The sequence below is a fragment of the Rhinolophus ferrumequinum genome, chromosome 21, assembly GCF_004115265.2.
Source record: "Rhinolophus ferrumequinum isolate MPI-CBG mRhiFer1 chromosome 21, mRhiFer1_v1.p, whole genome shotgun sequence".
In the NCBI taxonomy this organism is placed as follows: Eukaryota; Metazoa; Chordata; class Mammalia; order Chiroptera; family Rhinolophidae; genus Rhinolophus; species Rhinolophus ferrumequinum.
The window spans coordinates 23,083,760-23,101,121 of record NC_046304.1 but is presented as its reverse complement, the minus strand read 5'-3'; the positions used below and the strand labels follow the sequence as shown (position 1 = coordinate 23,101,121).

The 17,362-nt window shown below is 44.3% G+C and overlaps 1 protein-coding gene and 1 long non-coding RNA gene across 4 annotated transcripts in view; both read right to left on the bottom strand.

The window, feature by feature from the left end:
- Nucleotides 1-1,985: 1,985 nt before the first annotated feature.
- LOC117013588 (uncharacterized) lies at nt 1,986-8,739 on the bottom strand. Of its 2 annotated transcripts, XR_004421353.1 has the most exons (4): nt 6,811-8,739; nt 6,621-6,725; nt 5,160-5,257; nt 1,986-2,200 (listed from the first exon to the last, which is right to left on the bottom strand). It is a non-coding gene; the product is annotated as an uncharacterized LOC117013588 (long non-coding RNA). The 2 variants fall into 2 exon arrangements; XR_004421354.1 differs by lacking the exon at nt 5,160-5,257.
- Nucleotides 8,740-11,690: 2,951 nt separating this feature from the next.
- Nucleotides 11,691-17,362, bottom strand: part of UNC45B (unc-45 myosin chaperone B) — a 28,535-nt gene continuing 22,863 nt past the window's right edge. For both annotated transcript variants that reach the window (XM_033090887.1, XM_033090888.1), the window contains exons 18-20: nt 17,213-17,330; nt 14,947-15,102; nt 11,691-12,353 (exon numbers count right to left, since the gene is read on the bottom strand). In XM_033090887.1, the coding sequence (XP_032946778.1) occupies nt 12,093-12,353; nt 14,947-15,102; nt 17,213-17,330 (535 nt within the window). In that variant the 3' untranslated portion in view covers nt 11,691-12,092. The remainder of the gene's footprint in view (nt 12,354-14,946; nt 15,103-17,212; nt 17,331-17,362) is intronic.

Sequence of the window (17,362 nt, the reverse complement as noted above, 5' to 3'; positions counted from 1 at the left end):
AACACACAATATTATATATAGATGATGTATTACAGAACTGTACACCTGAAATGTAACTTTACTAACTGTACACCTGAAATGTAACTACCAACTGTACACCTGAAATGTAACTTTGCTAACACTTGTCACCCCAATAAACTTAAAAAACAAAAGAAAATTGTACCCACAACATGAATGAATCTCAAAATAATTATTCTGAGTGAATGAAACTAGACAAAAAAAAAAAAGAGTACATACTATATGATTCCATTAGTATAAAATTCTGGAAAATGCAAACTATTGTATTGTGACCAAAACCCAATCATTCATTCTTTGGGGATGGGAGCAAAGGATGGAGGTGTGAGAGGGAAGGATTACAAGAGGGCTTTGGGAGGTGGTATATACAAGTATATGTTCACTATCTTGATTGCAGTGATGGTTTCATATACTTTTTGTATACTTTAAGTATATGCAGTTTATTGTCTGTCAAAAACACTCCGTAAAGCTATTAAAAACTACACAGATGAATGATTGTGAAAAAATAAGTAAAAAATCTTTTATTATAATATAATGAGCTCAATAACCTGCTAGGAGTGTAAATTTATGTGCCTGTTATTATTGAGTTTTTCCATAGAAACTAAACCTATGATGGAATTAGTGTTACAGAGACCCAAGTTCTGCATACTCCAGATGGAGACCTTGGTGTGCCCCCACATTCATTTGATAATAACCCCCCCCTTTCCCTTGCATAGTGGAAATTTACACTTCTCAGGCCTGCCAAGTCCCCTCTCAGTGGAAATTAGTGCTTGGTGTGGAAAAAAACAGGCGCTCCTAACTGCCAGTGAAATGCCATCAGTAAAATAAGACAAAATGCTCTTTCTTACAGGTGCATAAAAACAGAAAGAATTCCATTTCATACAGTTGCCCTTGTAGATTTTTTTTTCTAGCAAAGGACTCAAGACCCCTGGTCTTCAGAGTGTTGCTCGGGCCTGGGAAGTGTCTATTAGCCTTGACAGACACTATAACGATGAATGTGCTAAGTTCCGTGTCAGGATATCATGGTGGGTGAATTCAGAGTCTATATGTAAATGAAGATCAGCACATTTACAATCATACACTTGTCTAATACAGACCCCCTTCCTGGAAAGTTGTATTTGTGACCATCTTGTGTACCAGAAGAGGCTTCAAGATTATTTAGAAAAAGTCCCATTTGAGACATCAAGTCTTCAAAGCTTGAAAGTTTTCCCCTGTGTATCGGAACCTTTAAACACATTCCGTGTTAGTTTATGGCCAAAGTAGCTATATTCAAATTGGAAATGCTCTTCCATGCATAAAAAGGTCTTGAATTTTTGTCAGAAGAACCTCGGTGGGCTCTATCACCATCTCTTATCCTTTTAGGCTTAAAGGAAAAATAATAATTTGGTAATAGGTGAAATCTATTTCCCTAAAAATAGAGTGAGAGATTTTGTCCATCAAAGTATAAACCAAGAAGTTTGGGGAAACAAATGGAGTGAGACTTTCAAAGTATGAACAAAACCAAAAATCATTTAATAAAAAATTGAGAACTCAGATGAACCAACATAGAAGGGAAAAAAAATCAGAAAATTTACCAAAGTATTTTTAGGAGCATTGGTGTTAGAAGTTTTTTGTTTGTTCGTTTGTTTGTTTGTTTGTTTTTGGGAACAGGACTTTATTGGGGAACAGTGTGTATTTTTTCAGGATTTTTTCCAAGTTGTTGTCCTTCCAATCTTAGTTGTGGGGGTGCTGTCCAGCTTCAAGTTGTTGTCCTTTCAGTCTTAGTTGTGGAGGGTGCAGCTCAGCTCCAGGTCCAGTTGCCATTGCTAGTTGTAGGGGGCGCTGCCCACCATCCCTTGCAGGAGTCAAACCGGCAACCTTGTGGTTGAGAGGATGCGCTCCAACCAACTGAGCCTTCCAGGAGCTCAGTGGCAGCTCAGCTCAAGGTGCCGTGTTCAATTGTAGTTGCAGGAGGCGCTGCCCACCATCTCTTGCGGGAAATCAAACCGGCAACCTTGTGGTTGAGAGCCCACTGGCCCATGTGGGAATCGAACCGGCAGCCTTTGGAGTTAGAAGCACAGAGCTCCAACCACCTGAGCCACTGGGCCGGCCCCAGAAGTTTTTTAACTCTTCAAAATATACAATTCCTAAAGTTCCAAGATGGTGATTTGGCACTAACTCCTGGCTCCTCCCACCAAGAACTACCCTGGAGGAAGTATAGAGAGAAACATGGATACTAGATTAGAACAGGAAGTCTGCAAGCAACCTGGGGAGAAGGCTATTTTGAACCTAAGAGGGGGAGGGGGAAAGGAAGAGGGAGAGAGAATATGAAAATAGAAGTAGCTACAGCCTGAGGCAGAGGAGCCTAAAATAATTGTGGAAGATAATTAAGGAGGCAAAAAGATAGATGCTAGATAGATACATAGATAGGTAAGATAGATAATGATAGTTATACTCTGCCTCTTCTAGCCTACCTCAGACACACAATTGCTGATGGCTATAGTGCAGAAGTCCCCAGACATAAAATCAGGGCAGCTAGGATGAGTTAGGGATTGTCTAGCTTCAGTCATTTATTACCGTACCTTCCTTCCTCCAAACACTCACAGCCAACGATTTACCTTATAGAAAGTGCCTCCCTAAACTGATTACTTATGGGGTGTTGAAGGCAAAGCCCTGACCTGAAGAGTTGCTTTCTTTAGGAGAGAGAGATTAAACTGAAGTGTCTAAACATGATTTTCCACACTAGCACTCATTTCCTCCACTCCCTTTGAGTCCCATCTGGCTGACATCACCTAGGGTCTGGCTTTTGGCACTGCCCCACCACAGAGTATCTGGTCCCTGCAGGGAATCTGAGCTCACACACCAAAATAACAGCACATCCTTGTACCAAAATCAACAAAATGGGTTAGATGTCATTGGAAGCAGACTTAGAATAGTTGGACCAGGCATTTAAAATAAATGTAATAAATATGCTGAAAAAGATGAGATATTAGAAATATGAAATGGGAATAAAAATAATAAGAACCAAATAGATCCATTAAGTATGAAAAATATAAAAAATATAACAGATGAAATAAAGAACCCAGGAGATGAAATAAAGCATAGAATAAATAAAGGTAATATATTGATTCCTGGGTTAGATTATGAGATTGAGGACCTCACAGAAACAAGTAGGAAAGGATAAAAATTGAAAATATAAAGGAAAGTTAAGAGATATACATAGAGAACAGATATAGAAGAATCATTCAAATAATGAGTTCCAGATGGGAAAAAAAAAAATTTTTAAAGAAAAAGCAAGCCACTCCCACATAGTCCTACTTTTCCTTTTCTAAAGAAAAAAAAAAAAAAGAATATTAGTGGAAAATTCCAATAATGTATGTCATTTAATTAATAATAGTGTCCAATATTAATGTCCTGTTCTTAATCATTGTACTATGGCTTTACAAGATGCTCATGTGAGGGAGGGAAGCAGAGGGAGGGATACAAAGAGCTTTGTACTATTTTGACAACTTTTTGTCTAAACTCTTCTCTGTTTAAAGTAAAAAAGGTTTAAAAAATTCAGTTACAGACATTTTCTAGTTTTTTAAGTTTTTTCTCATGGTAAACTTACACTGTCAATGTTCCAGTTTTTTAAAATACTGGAAAAATAGGAAAAAAGGGGGCGGGGGAACATAGACTTATTACCCAAAGACTGTTAGCATTGTGATGTAATCCATCTGGTCTTGTTTTCTACAAAAATTTGTTCTGCAGATCGACAATTAAATAGTAGTAGATTTCAAAAATATTTCTTTTTACTACTTATAGAAGAGAAGACTCTAAGATATCACAGCAAAGATATCTCTGCTTCTTTACCGCACATTGTCCTAAAGTGAGAATGAGAAATAAAATTATCAATAATGCAGACCTCAGTATTTGTGAAAAAAGAGCTAAGGGCTAAAGGCTGGAAAGTCATCCCCCGAAGGAAAGCAACTCTAAGGGCTAAAGGAGGAAAATCAATGCCTACCGTACTTGTTTGGAAAAACCAGACTGAAGGGCAGAGGTGGACTTTAGGAGTTTCCTTATCCTGGGATTGACAGCAAGAATTGGCAAAGGAGACGCCATTTTAGCAATCACTCCTCAGGGCTGAAAAACATCTGTGAATAACAAACAGCTCTACTGCTGCCAATATCTAGCCTCTGAAAAGAGGGAAGCTACATCAATTCTCGTAACAGTTATATTCTAAAATCCGTGTCATATTTACCGTAAATCAGGGAAACTTTCATGCCCCAAGCATTGCCCTGGCCCTATTCCCACACAATACTCCTGCAAACAGCTGGATCCAGGATACAAGGATCTAACCCTGAGGAAAAGAAGAAAAAAATGCTGGATGCAAGGGCAGGGAAAGCCCAGGATGACAGCTGTGGAGTGGGCCTAGAGACCGCCAAGTCTGGATCTAAGGGCAGAGAGCTCAGGAGAATACATCCCGAGGACACAAAATAGTTAATTGATGGTATACTTAACGTGTTTGATTAACAATGAGTGTCCTTGTAGGAGGCAGAGGATTTGGAGATGAATTAGTATTTGATACATAAGAAACAAAACAAACAAAAAGTCAGATTAGTATAAATCCTGAGAAAAGCAGACAATTATACAGGAAATGAAATGCACTCAGAGTACATCCCTTAGCAGAGCTGTGACTAGTCATGCCAAGACAAACACTGAATATTCTTCTAACCGATATGACCACATTAGCAGGAGGTGGGGAGGGGAAGATAGCAAGGGAGTGTACTTGAACTAAATCTCCTAGGAGTAAGTAGATAATACCTATTTAAAACCAAAACTGCACGATTAGGAAACAGAGAGGTATATACCAAAAGAGATACAAGTCATTGCTTCTGGGGCGCAGGAAGAGGAGGGGGCCAGGAGACTGCTGATTTTATACTGTGCCTTGTAAAACTATTTTACTTCCAATACTGTGTGCATATACAACTCTGATTTTCAAAATCTGTAAGAATTCTTATTATAATTATCTGGAAAGTAGTCGGCAATGTGTGTCTCCTATTACCATGTTTCCCCCCATATAACTGGGTGTCTGATACAATCTGTGTTTCATAGTCCCATATTCTTGGCACTCCTGTACAAATAAAACACCGCACACTCTGCAGTCCACATAATAATAATCCCACCTTGACCTTCTCCTTGCATCTTCTAAGTTTTTTGGGTCTGGCATTTTTCTCCAAAGCAATTAGTGAAACTGCAGTACTTGGCTCTGAAAGTTACAGAACTGTGTGGCAAAAAAAAAAAAGAAGAAAGAAAGAAACAAGGAGGAAGGAAGAAGGAAAGAAAGAAAAAAAACCTCAGTAAGATAAGCAGATAATGTCCCTCTGTACCTTTCCAAAGCCTATTTCTGGCGAAGGAGAATTGTATAAACACCTGGACTTCAGAATCTGTTATCCTGATGGGTTGTTTAACTAAATGATGTGCTTCTCTGATAACATTTAAATTGACAACTTTTTCCTAGAAGGAAATTTGTTTTTTCAAACCAGAAGGAAAAAGCTCTTCCCTATTCTCCCGCATGCATGGAGATAATAAAACCTATGCTCCTGCTCAATTTCTTCAGAGTTTGGGAGTTTGTGTTTCATTTCGATGAACATCTCTTACTGAGGAACTGCCGCCACTCTTGGGGGCTGACCTTCCCTACTGGCGTGGCACCCGGGATTATTATTACTCCATTCCGGAGAAATCTTCCAGTATCAGTTCCCTTTTGCCAGCAGGCACACGCTCTCCACTGCCACCTGCAGGTGGCACCAGCTCTGCCAGTGGCAGCTGCTCCTCCATTCTTTCCTATGACCTCTGTTATCCCCCTATTTTTTAAATGTTAAAACATTATTTACAAAGTTGCTTTGTTGTACAGAAAGCAAAAATGGTGTTACAACCTCAGTGTAACTGGTAGCCATGGATAATTATGGCTCACTCACCAATCACAGGTATCCACACTACAGCAAGAAGCTTACATGAAAACCTGACAGCAAAATTTGGTGGGGTGAAGTCCCCAAACTCGGTGGAAGGCAGAATGTCACAGGAACTATGCCCTTTGGGTGATGAGTGGGTGTCCTGTGGTCTGTATCACAGCCCCGGCACCTACTTTTTTTTTTTTTAACAGCTACCAACTCCATAAGAGCAGTTCAATCCGTCCTGAACAAGCCTAGGGCTCTCCCTTCTCAGACCCCAGGGACATTCTCAGTACACCTTTCAGCACACCCTGCCCTAGAGGATTCCTTTCTAGCTCACACACCCATCACCAAGAGGAAATCTCTTTTCACACAGGCCTCAGCCGTTGGGACTGATACCCCACAGGAGTCGGCTTAATATTTGTGATGGGATACACTGGGCGCTGTGGGCTAGACCCAGACCTGCCCACCCCATCCAAAGGCTGTTAACTCTATGAAGACTTCCAAGACAGTGGCTCACAGACCTCATCAATAACACAAGCCTTTTTAAAATAATCTCAGGAACCTGTGCATACCAGAGACCCAAACTCTTCTACCTCGCTTGGATTCCAGAACCTTGGCTCGTAGTGTGACCATTTCCTCTGAAATGTTTCATGTTTTATGAAAGATTTTGTGAACCAGGAGGAAATCTATTACCTTGGTATTTCGATGGATTAGGTTTTGGACTTCAATAGTAAGAGAGAAACAGCCCACAGATCTCAGAATCCCAACGATTCTGCCAGGGTGTCATATTGGCAGAACCTACACAGAAAAGGGAGGTGACAGATGTATCCTCCACCCTATGGCATTTGATATTTTACTGGATTGGGAGTTTTCCTGATCTCACCTCCTATACGTTAGGAAAATCCAGGAGTGACGTCAGCACCATGGCGGCGTAAGTAAACCTTCGGGTTTCTCTCCTTGAAGCCACAAATTGGACAGCTATAGCTGAAGAAAGGACTCCCCGCTGAACACACAAACAGGTCCGAGAGATCCGAGCACCGAGACATCCAGAGGTAGGCATATCTGAGCGCACAGGGGAGAGGGAAGGACAGAGACGGGAGCTACAGACACAGTCGGAGACTGGTGGCACTTACCGGGGACCCAGCCCGCCGACAGCGGTGAAGAGTCGGGGTGAAATCCCCCACTGTGTTGACCATGGGGTGCAGATAGGAGTCCGCCCTCAGTGGCCGGTACACACTGAGGCTGAACCCAGGATCAGAGACAGGGGAGCGGTGCAGAGTGTGGCGGGAACCGACCACCCGCCATCACCGAGCAGACAAAGCCGCAATGGCGGGAATTGCAGCCCCACCCCCTCCCTCCGGTGGCCCCTCCGCGCGGCATCGCAGGCCGCATTCTGCGGATCGCAAAGGGGCAGAAGCCACATTCAAGCCTGTGTGGTCTGTGCTCACTGCGGTTAAACCCACCGAGAGGAACTAAGCCATAGACCCTAAAGCCGGTCTCCTCCCTGCCCATCCTTCTCTACCCATCCTGACAGAGCCTGATCGAGGCAGCTGCAGAGGCGCAGAAAACACGGTCGGCTCGTGGCTTCTGGTTACAGGAAAGCAGCCCGGGAACACAGAGGCCAGGAGACCCATCACCTGCCTCGACCCACCAGGGAGCAGTACCCCAAGACCAAGGGGAGGACGCCCACCTCTTCGAGGAATACAGGCACTTCCCACCGCTGAGGGAACAGCGCCCCACAGAGATCCCGAAAGTACCCGCTTTGCAGGTAAGAACACAAAATATTGCGCAGTAGCACCACCTACAGGAAAACAAAGGAAAGACTTCTACGTATCAACTTGCTAAACAAAAGAATCACACTCAAAAAAAAGAAAGAAAATTTCATTCCCTCAAATAACCCATCAAATATCATGAATAACCAAGGTAACAAGGAAGTACAGAAAGAAGATGAAAAATCTCCAGAAAGTAAACTTAAGGACATCGAAGACCGTGATTTAAATGACAGAGAATTCAAGATTGCTGTTCTGAAAAAACTCAAGGAGATGCAAGAATACTCAGACAGGCAATTCAATGACCTCAAGAACAGAATCATCAAACAATATGAGTACCTTTTCAAAGAGATTGAAGCTATAAAAAAGAACCAAATAGAAATTCTGGAGCTGAATAACTCGATAAAAGAGATGAAGGATGAACCAGAAAGTTTAGGAAACAGAGCAGCGCGGATGGAGAAAAAAACGAGTGATATTGGTGATAGAAATTTAGAAATGACTCAGGTAGAAGAAGAGAGAAAATTGAGAGTAAAAAAAAGGGGAAGAACTCCACAAGAACTATTTGACTCCACTAGAAAGAACACTATAAGAATAATAGGTATAAGATCCCGCCCCAGAGTTCGGTTTAAGTTCGTCATCCACCTGTAGCTCAGCAGGTACACCTGCAGCTCCTGTTCCGGCCTCAGCCTGCTGCTCTCAGAACCTGGGGAGAAGACACGTCCAGGAGCTTTAAGACCTGCGCCTGACTCTGGGTCCTTGGACCTGTGCGTGCAAAGGGCCCTTGGCAGGTCCCACCAGGCTGCCTCAGCTTTGCCTTAATCACTCGCAACCCCCTCCTCTCTTCTGCGTTCTCTATGCTTCCGCGTACACACAAGTGATGACATCTGGCCTCGCTCCCTCCCCACTGGCCCTTACCCGCCGGGAGTTGCTCAGCCTTTTAGGACATCCTACTCATTACTGGGGTGGGAGGAATCTCTGCAGAGCCTGGAACCAGGATTAGGCCACGCCCTGTGGGAGGAGCTCACGGAGCAGCGCTGGTCCTTGCTGGTTCTTGCGGGTATCCGGAGCGGACTAGACCCCTAGGAGTGGGGAGATGTGAAGCTTCGAGGACCTGCACCAAGGAGCTGGAATAACCACCCAACGGGCTTGGGTGCCCACCAATCTGGCGTCTCCTGCATACTCCCGCTGCGTCCGCTCCTAGTATCCAGCTGCGGGAGGCCACCCGCCCAAGGGGCCACCGAGGTGCGGGCTCCAAGCAACGAGAGCACCTATTCCATGCAGTGATGCATGCCTGGAAAGATGACAGCTGTGGCTATCGCAGGTAGACCTGCAGGCTTCCTCCATCCCCGTGCCCTCCCACCTCCGGCTCTTATGCTGTCCCGCAGACGCCCCTGAGACCTGTGGATAGTAAGGAGCATGTGGGGGATCCTGTAGAATCCAATCCGACTCCAACTGCCGCTCTGATGGGGCGCCCTCCGGCTACTCTGACCTTGGAACCTCCGGGGACCAGATGGTTCTCCATTTCACCACTACCAGCTCTCCTGCCCAGAACCCTTTAGTTTCCTAAACACGCTGAGGCCAGGCGGCCACCATTCCTTGGGTGAATTTGCAAATGAAAACTACTTTCTTGCCAATCCCCCCAACTCCCAAGTGACCTATTGAAATACAGATCCAGGAATAAGGGGATCTCATCCTGCTATCACATTGCATGTAACCTAAGGAACAGGGAATATCAAACATTAAAGGAAGGGAGCTAATTAATATTGGCTATTCATATACTAAGAATCAGGTGCTTTAGATACATTATTTGATGTAATCCTCACATTCTAAGAGAAAGACGTTATTCACTTGTTAAATTAAGTCTTTAAAAACAGCATTATACAGAAAAGTGCACAAATAATAAGCTTGATGAAAGTGAACACACCCAGACCGAAACTTAGTGCTTTGTACCCTTCCCCATCACTATCTACTCCCTGCTTCCTATAAGTAAATAGTATCCTGACGGTTACTATCACAAGCTTAGTTTTGTCTGGTTTGAACCTATGTAAATGGAATCATTCACCATACGGTATATTCTATTAGGTCCAGCTTCCTTCATTGAATATTGTTTGTAAGTTACCTCCATATTGTATGTAGCAGTCATTTGTTCACCTACATTGGCCTATCAACACCAACATATTAATTTTCTATGGACATTGGGGTTATTTCCACTTAGGGCTATGATGAAAAATGTTCCCTCATTGTTGTATGTTTTTTGGTGCACATAAGTACATATTTCTGTTGGCTATGTACCTAGGAGTTGCTGGCCATGCATAGGTTTAATTTTAGTAGATACTGCCAAACATTTTTAGGGGATACCGCCAAATACATTTCCCTAAATGGCTACAGCAGTTTACATTCCCATCTGCAATGTGTGAGTTTCAGTCATTCCACATTCCCACCAACACTTGGTTTTTGTCAGTGTTTTTAACACTAGCCATTCTGATGGGTCTACTGTGGCTTCTCATAATTTTATTTTCCATTTTCCTGATGACTAGTAAGATTGAGCACCTTTTATATACTTATGAAGTACCTGTTCAAGTAGTTTGCTCCAACTTTATTCTTCAAGACAGTTGTTACTATTCCTGACTCAGTATTTTCATATACATTTCAGAAACAACTTCCGTCTCTGTCCCCCCAAAAGTCTCAAAAGTTTGATTGATATTTCATGGAATCTATGTCAATTTGGGGAGAATTTACATCTGTATAAGGTTGAGTCACCCAATCCATGAACATTGTACTATATCACATTTATATAGGTTTTATCTCTCTCAATATTTTATAGTTTTCTATAGTTTTATACCAAGTCCTTCAAAATCTTTCACATGATTTATTCCTAGGCTTTTGATATGTTGTTATTATAAATGGAATTGTTATTATAAATGGCAATTAACTTTTAATTTCCTAATTGTTTGTTATAGGTATACAGAAACACAGTTGATTTTTGTAATTTGACCTTGTATCTAAATTCACTTACTATTTCTAGGAGTTTATCTGTAGATTTTTTCAGATTGTGTACGTGGACAGTCCTGTTGTGTGAATAATTTGAAAGTTTTATTTCTTCGTTTTCAATCTTTATGCTTTTCATTTCCTTTTCTTGTGTCATTGCCCTAGCTAGAACCTCCAGTACAAAGCCGAATAGAACTGGTAATAGCAAGTATTGTCTCATTCTTAATCTCAGGGGGATCATTAAATATGAGGTTGGCTGTAGATTTTAATACATAAATCTTTATCAGACCAAGGAAGTCTCCTGTTTTTAGTTTACTGAAAATTTTTATCATGAATTGTTTTATTATATCAAATGTTCTTTCTGCATCGATTGAGATAATCATACTGTTTTCCTTCTTTATTCTGTTAATGCGATAAATGGAAATGTGATGCAAGCTAGACATAGCAGAGTCATCACTGGGAATTTGGCTGGGTTATTGAGAATAACCAATTCTCTTCTCTTCCACAATCATGAACTAAATAACTATGTAAGCTTGGACCTTCTAGGAACTATCTTTCCTACCACATGGAGAGAACCTGCCAGAAAATCAGGTCAGCTCAGAGGAAATCAAAGCCAAGATATGGGGAGGGGGATGAGAGAGAGATAAAGACACCCACAGGGAAAATAATATTAGTGACAACATTTGAACCCTGGCTCTAACGATGTCAGACCTTTCCCTGGATAGACAAGAAATATGAACCAATGAATTATTATTATTGTTAGTATTTTGCTTAAAGTATTTTGAGTTGAGCTTATTTGTATTCATCATGTCCATGTTGCTTGGAAGATTTTCCCAAGCAAATTGCAAAAATCATGTTACACTGTTGAACATGAACTATATCTCCCTCACAGTTGAGTGAGGGGAAGGGGCACGGAGTTAGGGCACGGCAGCCGAAACAGGCGGTTCCAGGCAGCCTTATTCAAACAGTACGGGAGGGAGAGAATGAAAACCAGTACAGATCAGCATCCAGATCCAATAGCACTCACCTTTATATTCATACACCTGTTAGGTCCTACCTTACCACACAATTCATTTTCAAAATTAGGAAGAACTTCAGACCATTATCCTGGCCTTTGGAATGGCTACAGAAAGAATTCTCTAACTTGCCTTCCAAATTACAGGTAAAAAATGATTCTAGGAATTTCTGGAACATGACAGATAAAGGGAGACAGAAAGAGAGCCAATGAAACAGACAAACTTAGTGCAAAGGGGAAGATGCAAACTCAGGGAGCAACTTTCTTTTTTTTTTTTTTTATGGAGACTTCATTGTCACTGCTATGATCGCTAGCTGAAGTGACACTCCAGGAGTTCCCGGCTCAGAACTCTGCACAGTATAGGATCAGCCTAGCATCCCTGTGGGAACCTGTCTAAGATGCCGGTTTAATGAAGCCATAATCCATGCACTTGATGAGACATTCCCGAGCTGTCTGAATCACTGCTGCCTTCTTCTCGTCTGGCTCCTGTTTGCCCACCACAGTCAGGATCTCCAGCAGCTCACTCTCCACCAGCTTCTTGGCCAGCTCAGCACTGGCCACCAGCAGGTTGTAGGCAATGACTAGGCCCCGGTGTTGGACTGACAGCTGGTCATGCAGGCAAAGCCGCTGTAGGATCTCCAACCACTGAGTTGTCTAGAGGGAGGAAGGAGGATCAGGAAGGATTGAAGGAATCGGTGGAGGTACAGAGAGAGGAGATTTTGGACAAGACAAACAGAAGGCATCAGTCAGGCCCAAATTCTGGGCTCTGAAAGGGCAAGTACATAACCTGGTTATGTGTCAAGTATAGAACTCAGCATATGCCTACTTGGGCCCCTTGGGACTAATTGGGTGATGCCATCTCCTTACGAGGGCCAGGGCAGGAACTAGAGAACTAGAAGAAACTTGAAATAATCCAATCCCTTTCATTTTACAAGTGGAGGGCCTGAGGTCCGGGGAGGGGAAGTAACTTAGCTGTGGTCACACGTGTAGGGATAGTACAGAATAAACATCCACCCATCCATTTATTTTTTAAGCATCTTAGGAAGCAAAGGGACAGGCTCACTGCATGCCTAAGCAGAATGAGGATGGAGGGTGTTCAGAGAGGAGGATTCTAATCCTGGGCACGTGCTCAAATGCCTGTTTCTGCCACCCCAGGTGCCCCTTGAGACATGAGCTCCAGGCGTGTCCTAGGTATGCACTCCAGCAGCCCTGTCTTCAACTGGAATCAATGCTGGAGTCTGGAGTGTATCTTTTCCTCCATTTCTCTCTTTCATTCCCAGGGATGAAGCAGTCCAACCATTGTGCATGGGGAAGATAGGACTCTGGACCACTCTGATCTCCCCCAGGAGACAGAGATAGAGCTGAGAATAGAACCAGGAGACTTGACTCTTAATCCTTCAACAGACACAGGCAGCAGAGTAGAATAGTTACCAGCATGGGTCTTGGAGTCAGAGAGACCAGTGTTCAGGTCCCAGCTCAGCCACTTACCAACTGTATGACCTTAGCTAATTTATTTAACCTTTCCAAGCCTCAGGAGCCTTGTCTGTCATCTGCTATGCCTCTCTTAATATTGTGATGAATTAGTAAGACAATACGTGGAAAGAGCTTAGCATAGCGACTGGAGCATAGTGAGAGCCCAACAAATGAAAGTGGATAGGGATGATGATTTTAGACACTAATTCAAAGATTTCCCCTTTGCTTCCTCGTACCTGTTACCCTTCCCCTCCATTAGTCAGCAGGGGTAGCTTTCTACATGCACTGTTCTTAGATAGGGAGAAGACATGAGTGGAAGAAAAGGCTTCTGATTGGCTTCTGAGCGCCTAGGCAGACTTTTGTAAACTCTGCACTGAGTCTGCTGCCACAAAGAAAGGAAATGAAAGTTCAGCTAGCTGTGGTAGGGTTCCGGGAAAGATTTAATGCTGATGGGTAACTAATAATGGGTCCAGTGTCCTTTGCTCCCTGGGATGAGTCCCTGGGGGCTAAGGGAAGGGTGATGATCCTATTAGGATAGATCCCAGGACAGAAGGAACTGTTGCCTGGCTTCTCAGGGTGTATCCCAGCACCTGTGAGACTGTAGAGAAGTCCAGCATCCAACATGGTCCCAGGGTTTTTACAAAAGATGGGTCTGGCCAGCATCACAGAGTCCCCAGGATGCCAGTGTGGGGACAGGAATGCAGCCAAGATTTCTGAGCCCCTCAGGAAGGAAGAAGTGGCCAGGAGTAGGTCGGCAATCCTGAAGGATTCCAATCCCTTCCCAACTAACTAGTTGTGTGGCCTTGGACTAGTTACTTTTCTGCACTCAGTTTCCTCATCAGTAAAACCAGAATAATCATAATCACACCCACCATACAGGGTTGTTGGGAGGATAGAATGACCTAGTAGATGTAAACACTTAGAGCAATGCCTGGAGCCCACTAAGTGGAACAGTCACAGAGTGCCCCATGGGGGCCTGTTGACAGGAGTTGTGTGACCAGCTACTTCAGCAGAGGCTGCTTAGGGCAGCAGTTTCGGTGTGGTCCCCAGGCGAGAAACATCCCACCCCCAACCTACTGAATCAGAACATCTGGGAAAAGTGTTTTCACCAGCCGTGCAGGTGACAGTTGCACACCTTACAGTCCATAAACAGTTTCTAAAAGAGCCTGTCTTAAAAGCAGGCTTGAGTACATTTGAATTGAGATGTTTATATTTTTCTCCATCAGTGGAGATGACGGCTTCAAACTTAAGTTCAGTCTGGTGAAATAAGGAATGTTTCTTTGCACCCCCGTGTTCATGACTGTGTAAACATCACTTTCATTACACCTGCTGTGGTGGCCACAGTCCCATCAAAGGATCGGATCATCGTGTCCACTTAAGCAATTGGGTGCCTCTTTGCCAAACCACAAGCTCTCCATGGTACCCCAACCACATCCGAGCTTCTCCTGGGGGGCTCGGGGCTCCACAGCAGTAGTTAGTGTTGTTATTGTTATTGTTCTTAAGTAATAAGTTATAAGCACCACCAAAAGCAATGTGGGAACCTACAGTGGGAGGGATTTGAGTTGGCAAACTCGGAGTCCAAATAATGAATATAAAAGGCCAAATGATATAGACTCTCCTCCCTTTAGATGGTAGGAACAGATACCCAGGGGGCTGGGGGGGTTACCACAGGGGTTGGCCTCCCTCCAGAGAATCATATAGGGCAGTGTGGCCGGGGTGGGGAGATTCCCTAGAGCCCATCCAGCCCTCCCTTTCCCCCAGGGCCCACTCTCACCACTTGGGTCATCTTGAGGCACAGTTTCTTATGTGCTGCTGTGAGCATGGCCAGGGCCCCCGCAGCTGCATTCTGCACCTTGTCATCATCCTCCCCGCAGAGCAGCACCATCAGCTTCAGCCGGTCGTTCCCATCCGCTAGGAACCTCTCCTGCACCTATGGGAAGAAGGTATGTGGCTCAGAGAAAACAATGCCCCTACCTGGGGAGAGAATGATGAACCTGAAGTCACGTTCTCTGACCCAGGATCTCTCAGAGCTTTCAGCAGCTCACCCACACCAACTCCTCCAGGAAGTCTTCCCTGATTAGCTAGATGAAAGGACTACATTCGCCTCCTGCTAAAAGGCTAGAGAAAATAAGGGGTTCCCCAGGTAGCATGCCCCACTACTCTGTCTACATTCAGCTATCCACACCAGGGACAAGAGGCAGGCACAGACTCCTGAAGGTAGATGTTGCCTGAAAAGCCGGTCTCACTTCCCCTTGGGGAAGCCCGGAATGTTTCTCTCACAAAAGATGGACCTTCAAGGTCTGCCCTAAAGTGACTTTGTAGTCCCTAAAGGCACAGGGGCTTAGCAAGAACAGGGGACAATTAGGTAGTTTATTTGGTATTAAAGAGCTGCTATATCATCTTCACCAGGTGAGAGATGAGGCTTCCAAGGATCCAAAAGCAGGAGAGGAGCCTCCTGGGGCCCAGGGTCCTGACAGAGCCCACTGACCCCCCACCCTCTTCTCTACAGTAACATCTGGTTGGTCAAGTTTAAGGACACTTTTTTGGGTCAGGTTTCCTAAAAGTGGGGCTCCAAAAGGAGTCAAAGATCAAAGGTGCCCAGGTTATGACCCTCCACCTGCCCTTCCCTGCAGCTGGAGCAGTGGTCCTTAGGGTGAGAGTACGACAGATGGTCAGTGCCAACCCGTCTCATGGGGCACAGTCGTGAATAGGAAGCAGCTGCTACAAAAAGAATATGTTCCTCCACCCCTTGCGCCCAGATGTGGTCATGACTAGGGTCATTCTCAGCCGTGGAACATGAGTGGAAGTGACGTGTGTCACTTCCAGGCCACCATGGTAGAGTACTACAGTTGCCTCTCCCGTGGTCTCCTTCCCCGTTCACCATCTGAATAAAGACCACTCCCAAGGTGGTAGGGAGGGAGACAGTCCTGAGGATTGAAGAAGCCTGGATCCCTGAGTCACTGCTTGGAAGTGAGCCTCCTGATCCAAATGTGAGCAATAAATGATATGAGTGAGAAATAAACTACTATCCTGTTGGGACTATGATATATCTTGATTTTGGTCATTTCAGCAGATGACACTCCCATGGGGAAGGCTGCTCGCCTCTTCTCATCATCTCTCCTCCCCTTTCTTTGGATACACTCTCTTCTCTCACATGGCTGCCAGGCCCCCAGCTCAGCCTTAGGCCAGCTCCCTGGGGGACCCTAGTAGCTTTATTTCTTTTGACTTTAACAGGCTTTCATGGGTTGGGTTTTCCTCCTACAACAGTGAGAAAATCCAAGACTTGGATTAAGTATTGAGGAGAAACAGAGTGAGTCTCACACTGGGCCCTACAGAAGGGCCATTTGGCCTGGCCCCCATGTTCATGAAGAACCTCAGATTTAAACCCTGTTGTTACCTCTGATGAAGTTATACCTACAGGCACAGCAATACACTGGCAGGATGGAAAGAAGACATTTATTCATCACAGGGTTATAATTTATCCCATTACTGGACCATGAGGCCATTGACATGTTCTGAATTCATTGTATTGTTATAAATCCCACAGTTATTCTGTGAAGAGCACCATTATAGTACAATGCAGTTTCTATGGAAACAGTGATAGTTTGATGTTAACATTTAAAATATTCTAAAATTGTTTATAACTTTCTGCATTGCATATATGTATTCAGTAAATGCAAGTGGTCTAGCCTCTCTTGACCTTTAAGAGGCCCTGGTCTCATATCCTGCTTTGCTATGAGATTATTTAGACCTACATAGTTTAGAGAAATGGTACCTTCCACCTCATCCAGCCCAAGCTTTGGGGTCAAAGCCTCAGGCAAGGATAACATTACTTTGTGTGTTTGTTTCCTTTGTGCATATTTTCCTCCCAGGTCCCTACGGGGCAGGGGTGGGGGGAGCTGTAATCTAGGAAAGATTCGGGAATTCCTGGTTCTCAGGCAACAGCTACCTTAATACCATTGCAGTAGCCCCCGTCTCACGCCGGGCCCTGGCCTGTGGCCTGCCTCCACGCCCTCACCCCTTCCCGTCCCCACGCTCACCTCCTTGTTCACCACCATGTTGCACATGCACTCAGTGGCCGCCTGCCGCAGCTGGTCATGGTTCTCAAACATGTAGTTCTCGATGTCTGGCAAGGCCTTCTCCTTAAAGATCTTCTGCCTAGGGTGGGAGGGGTGGAGCAAGAGAGGCCA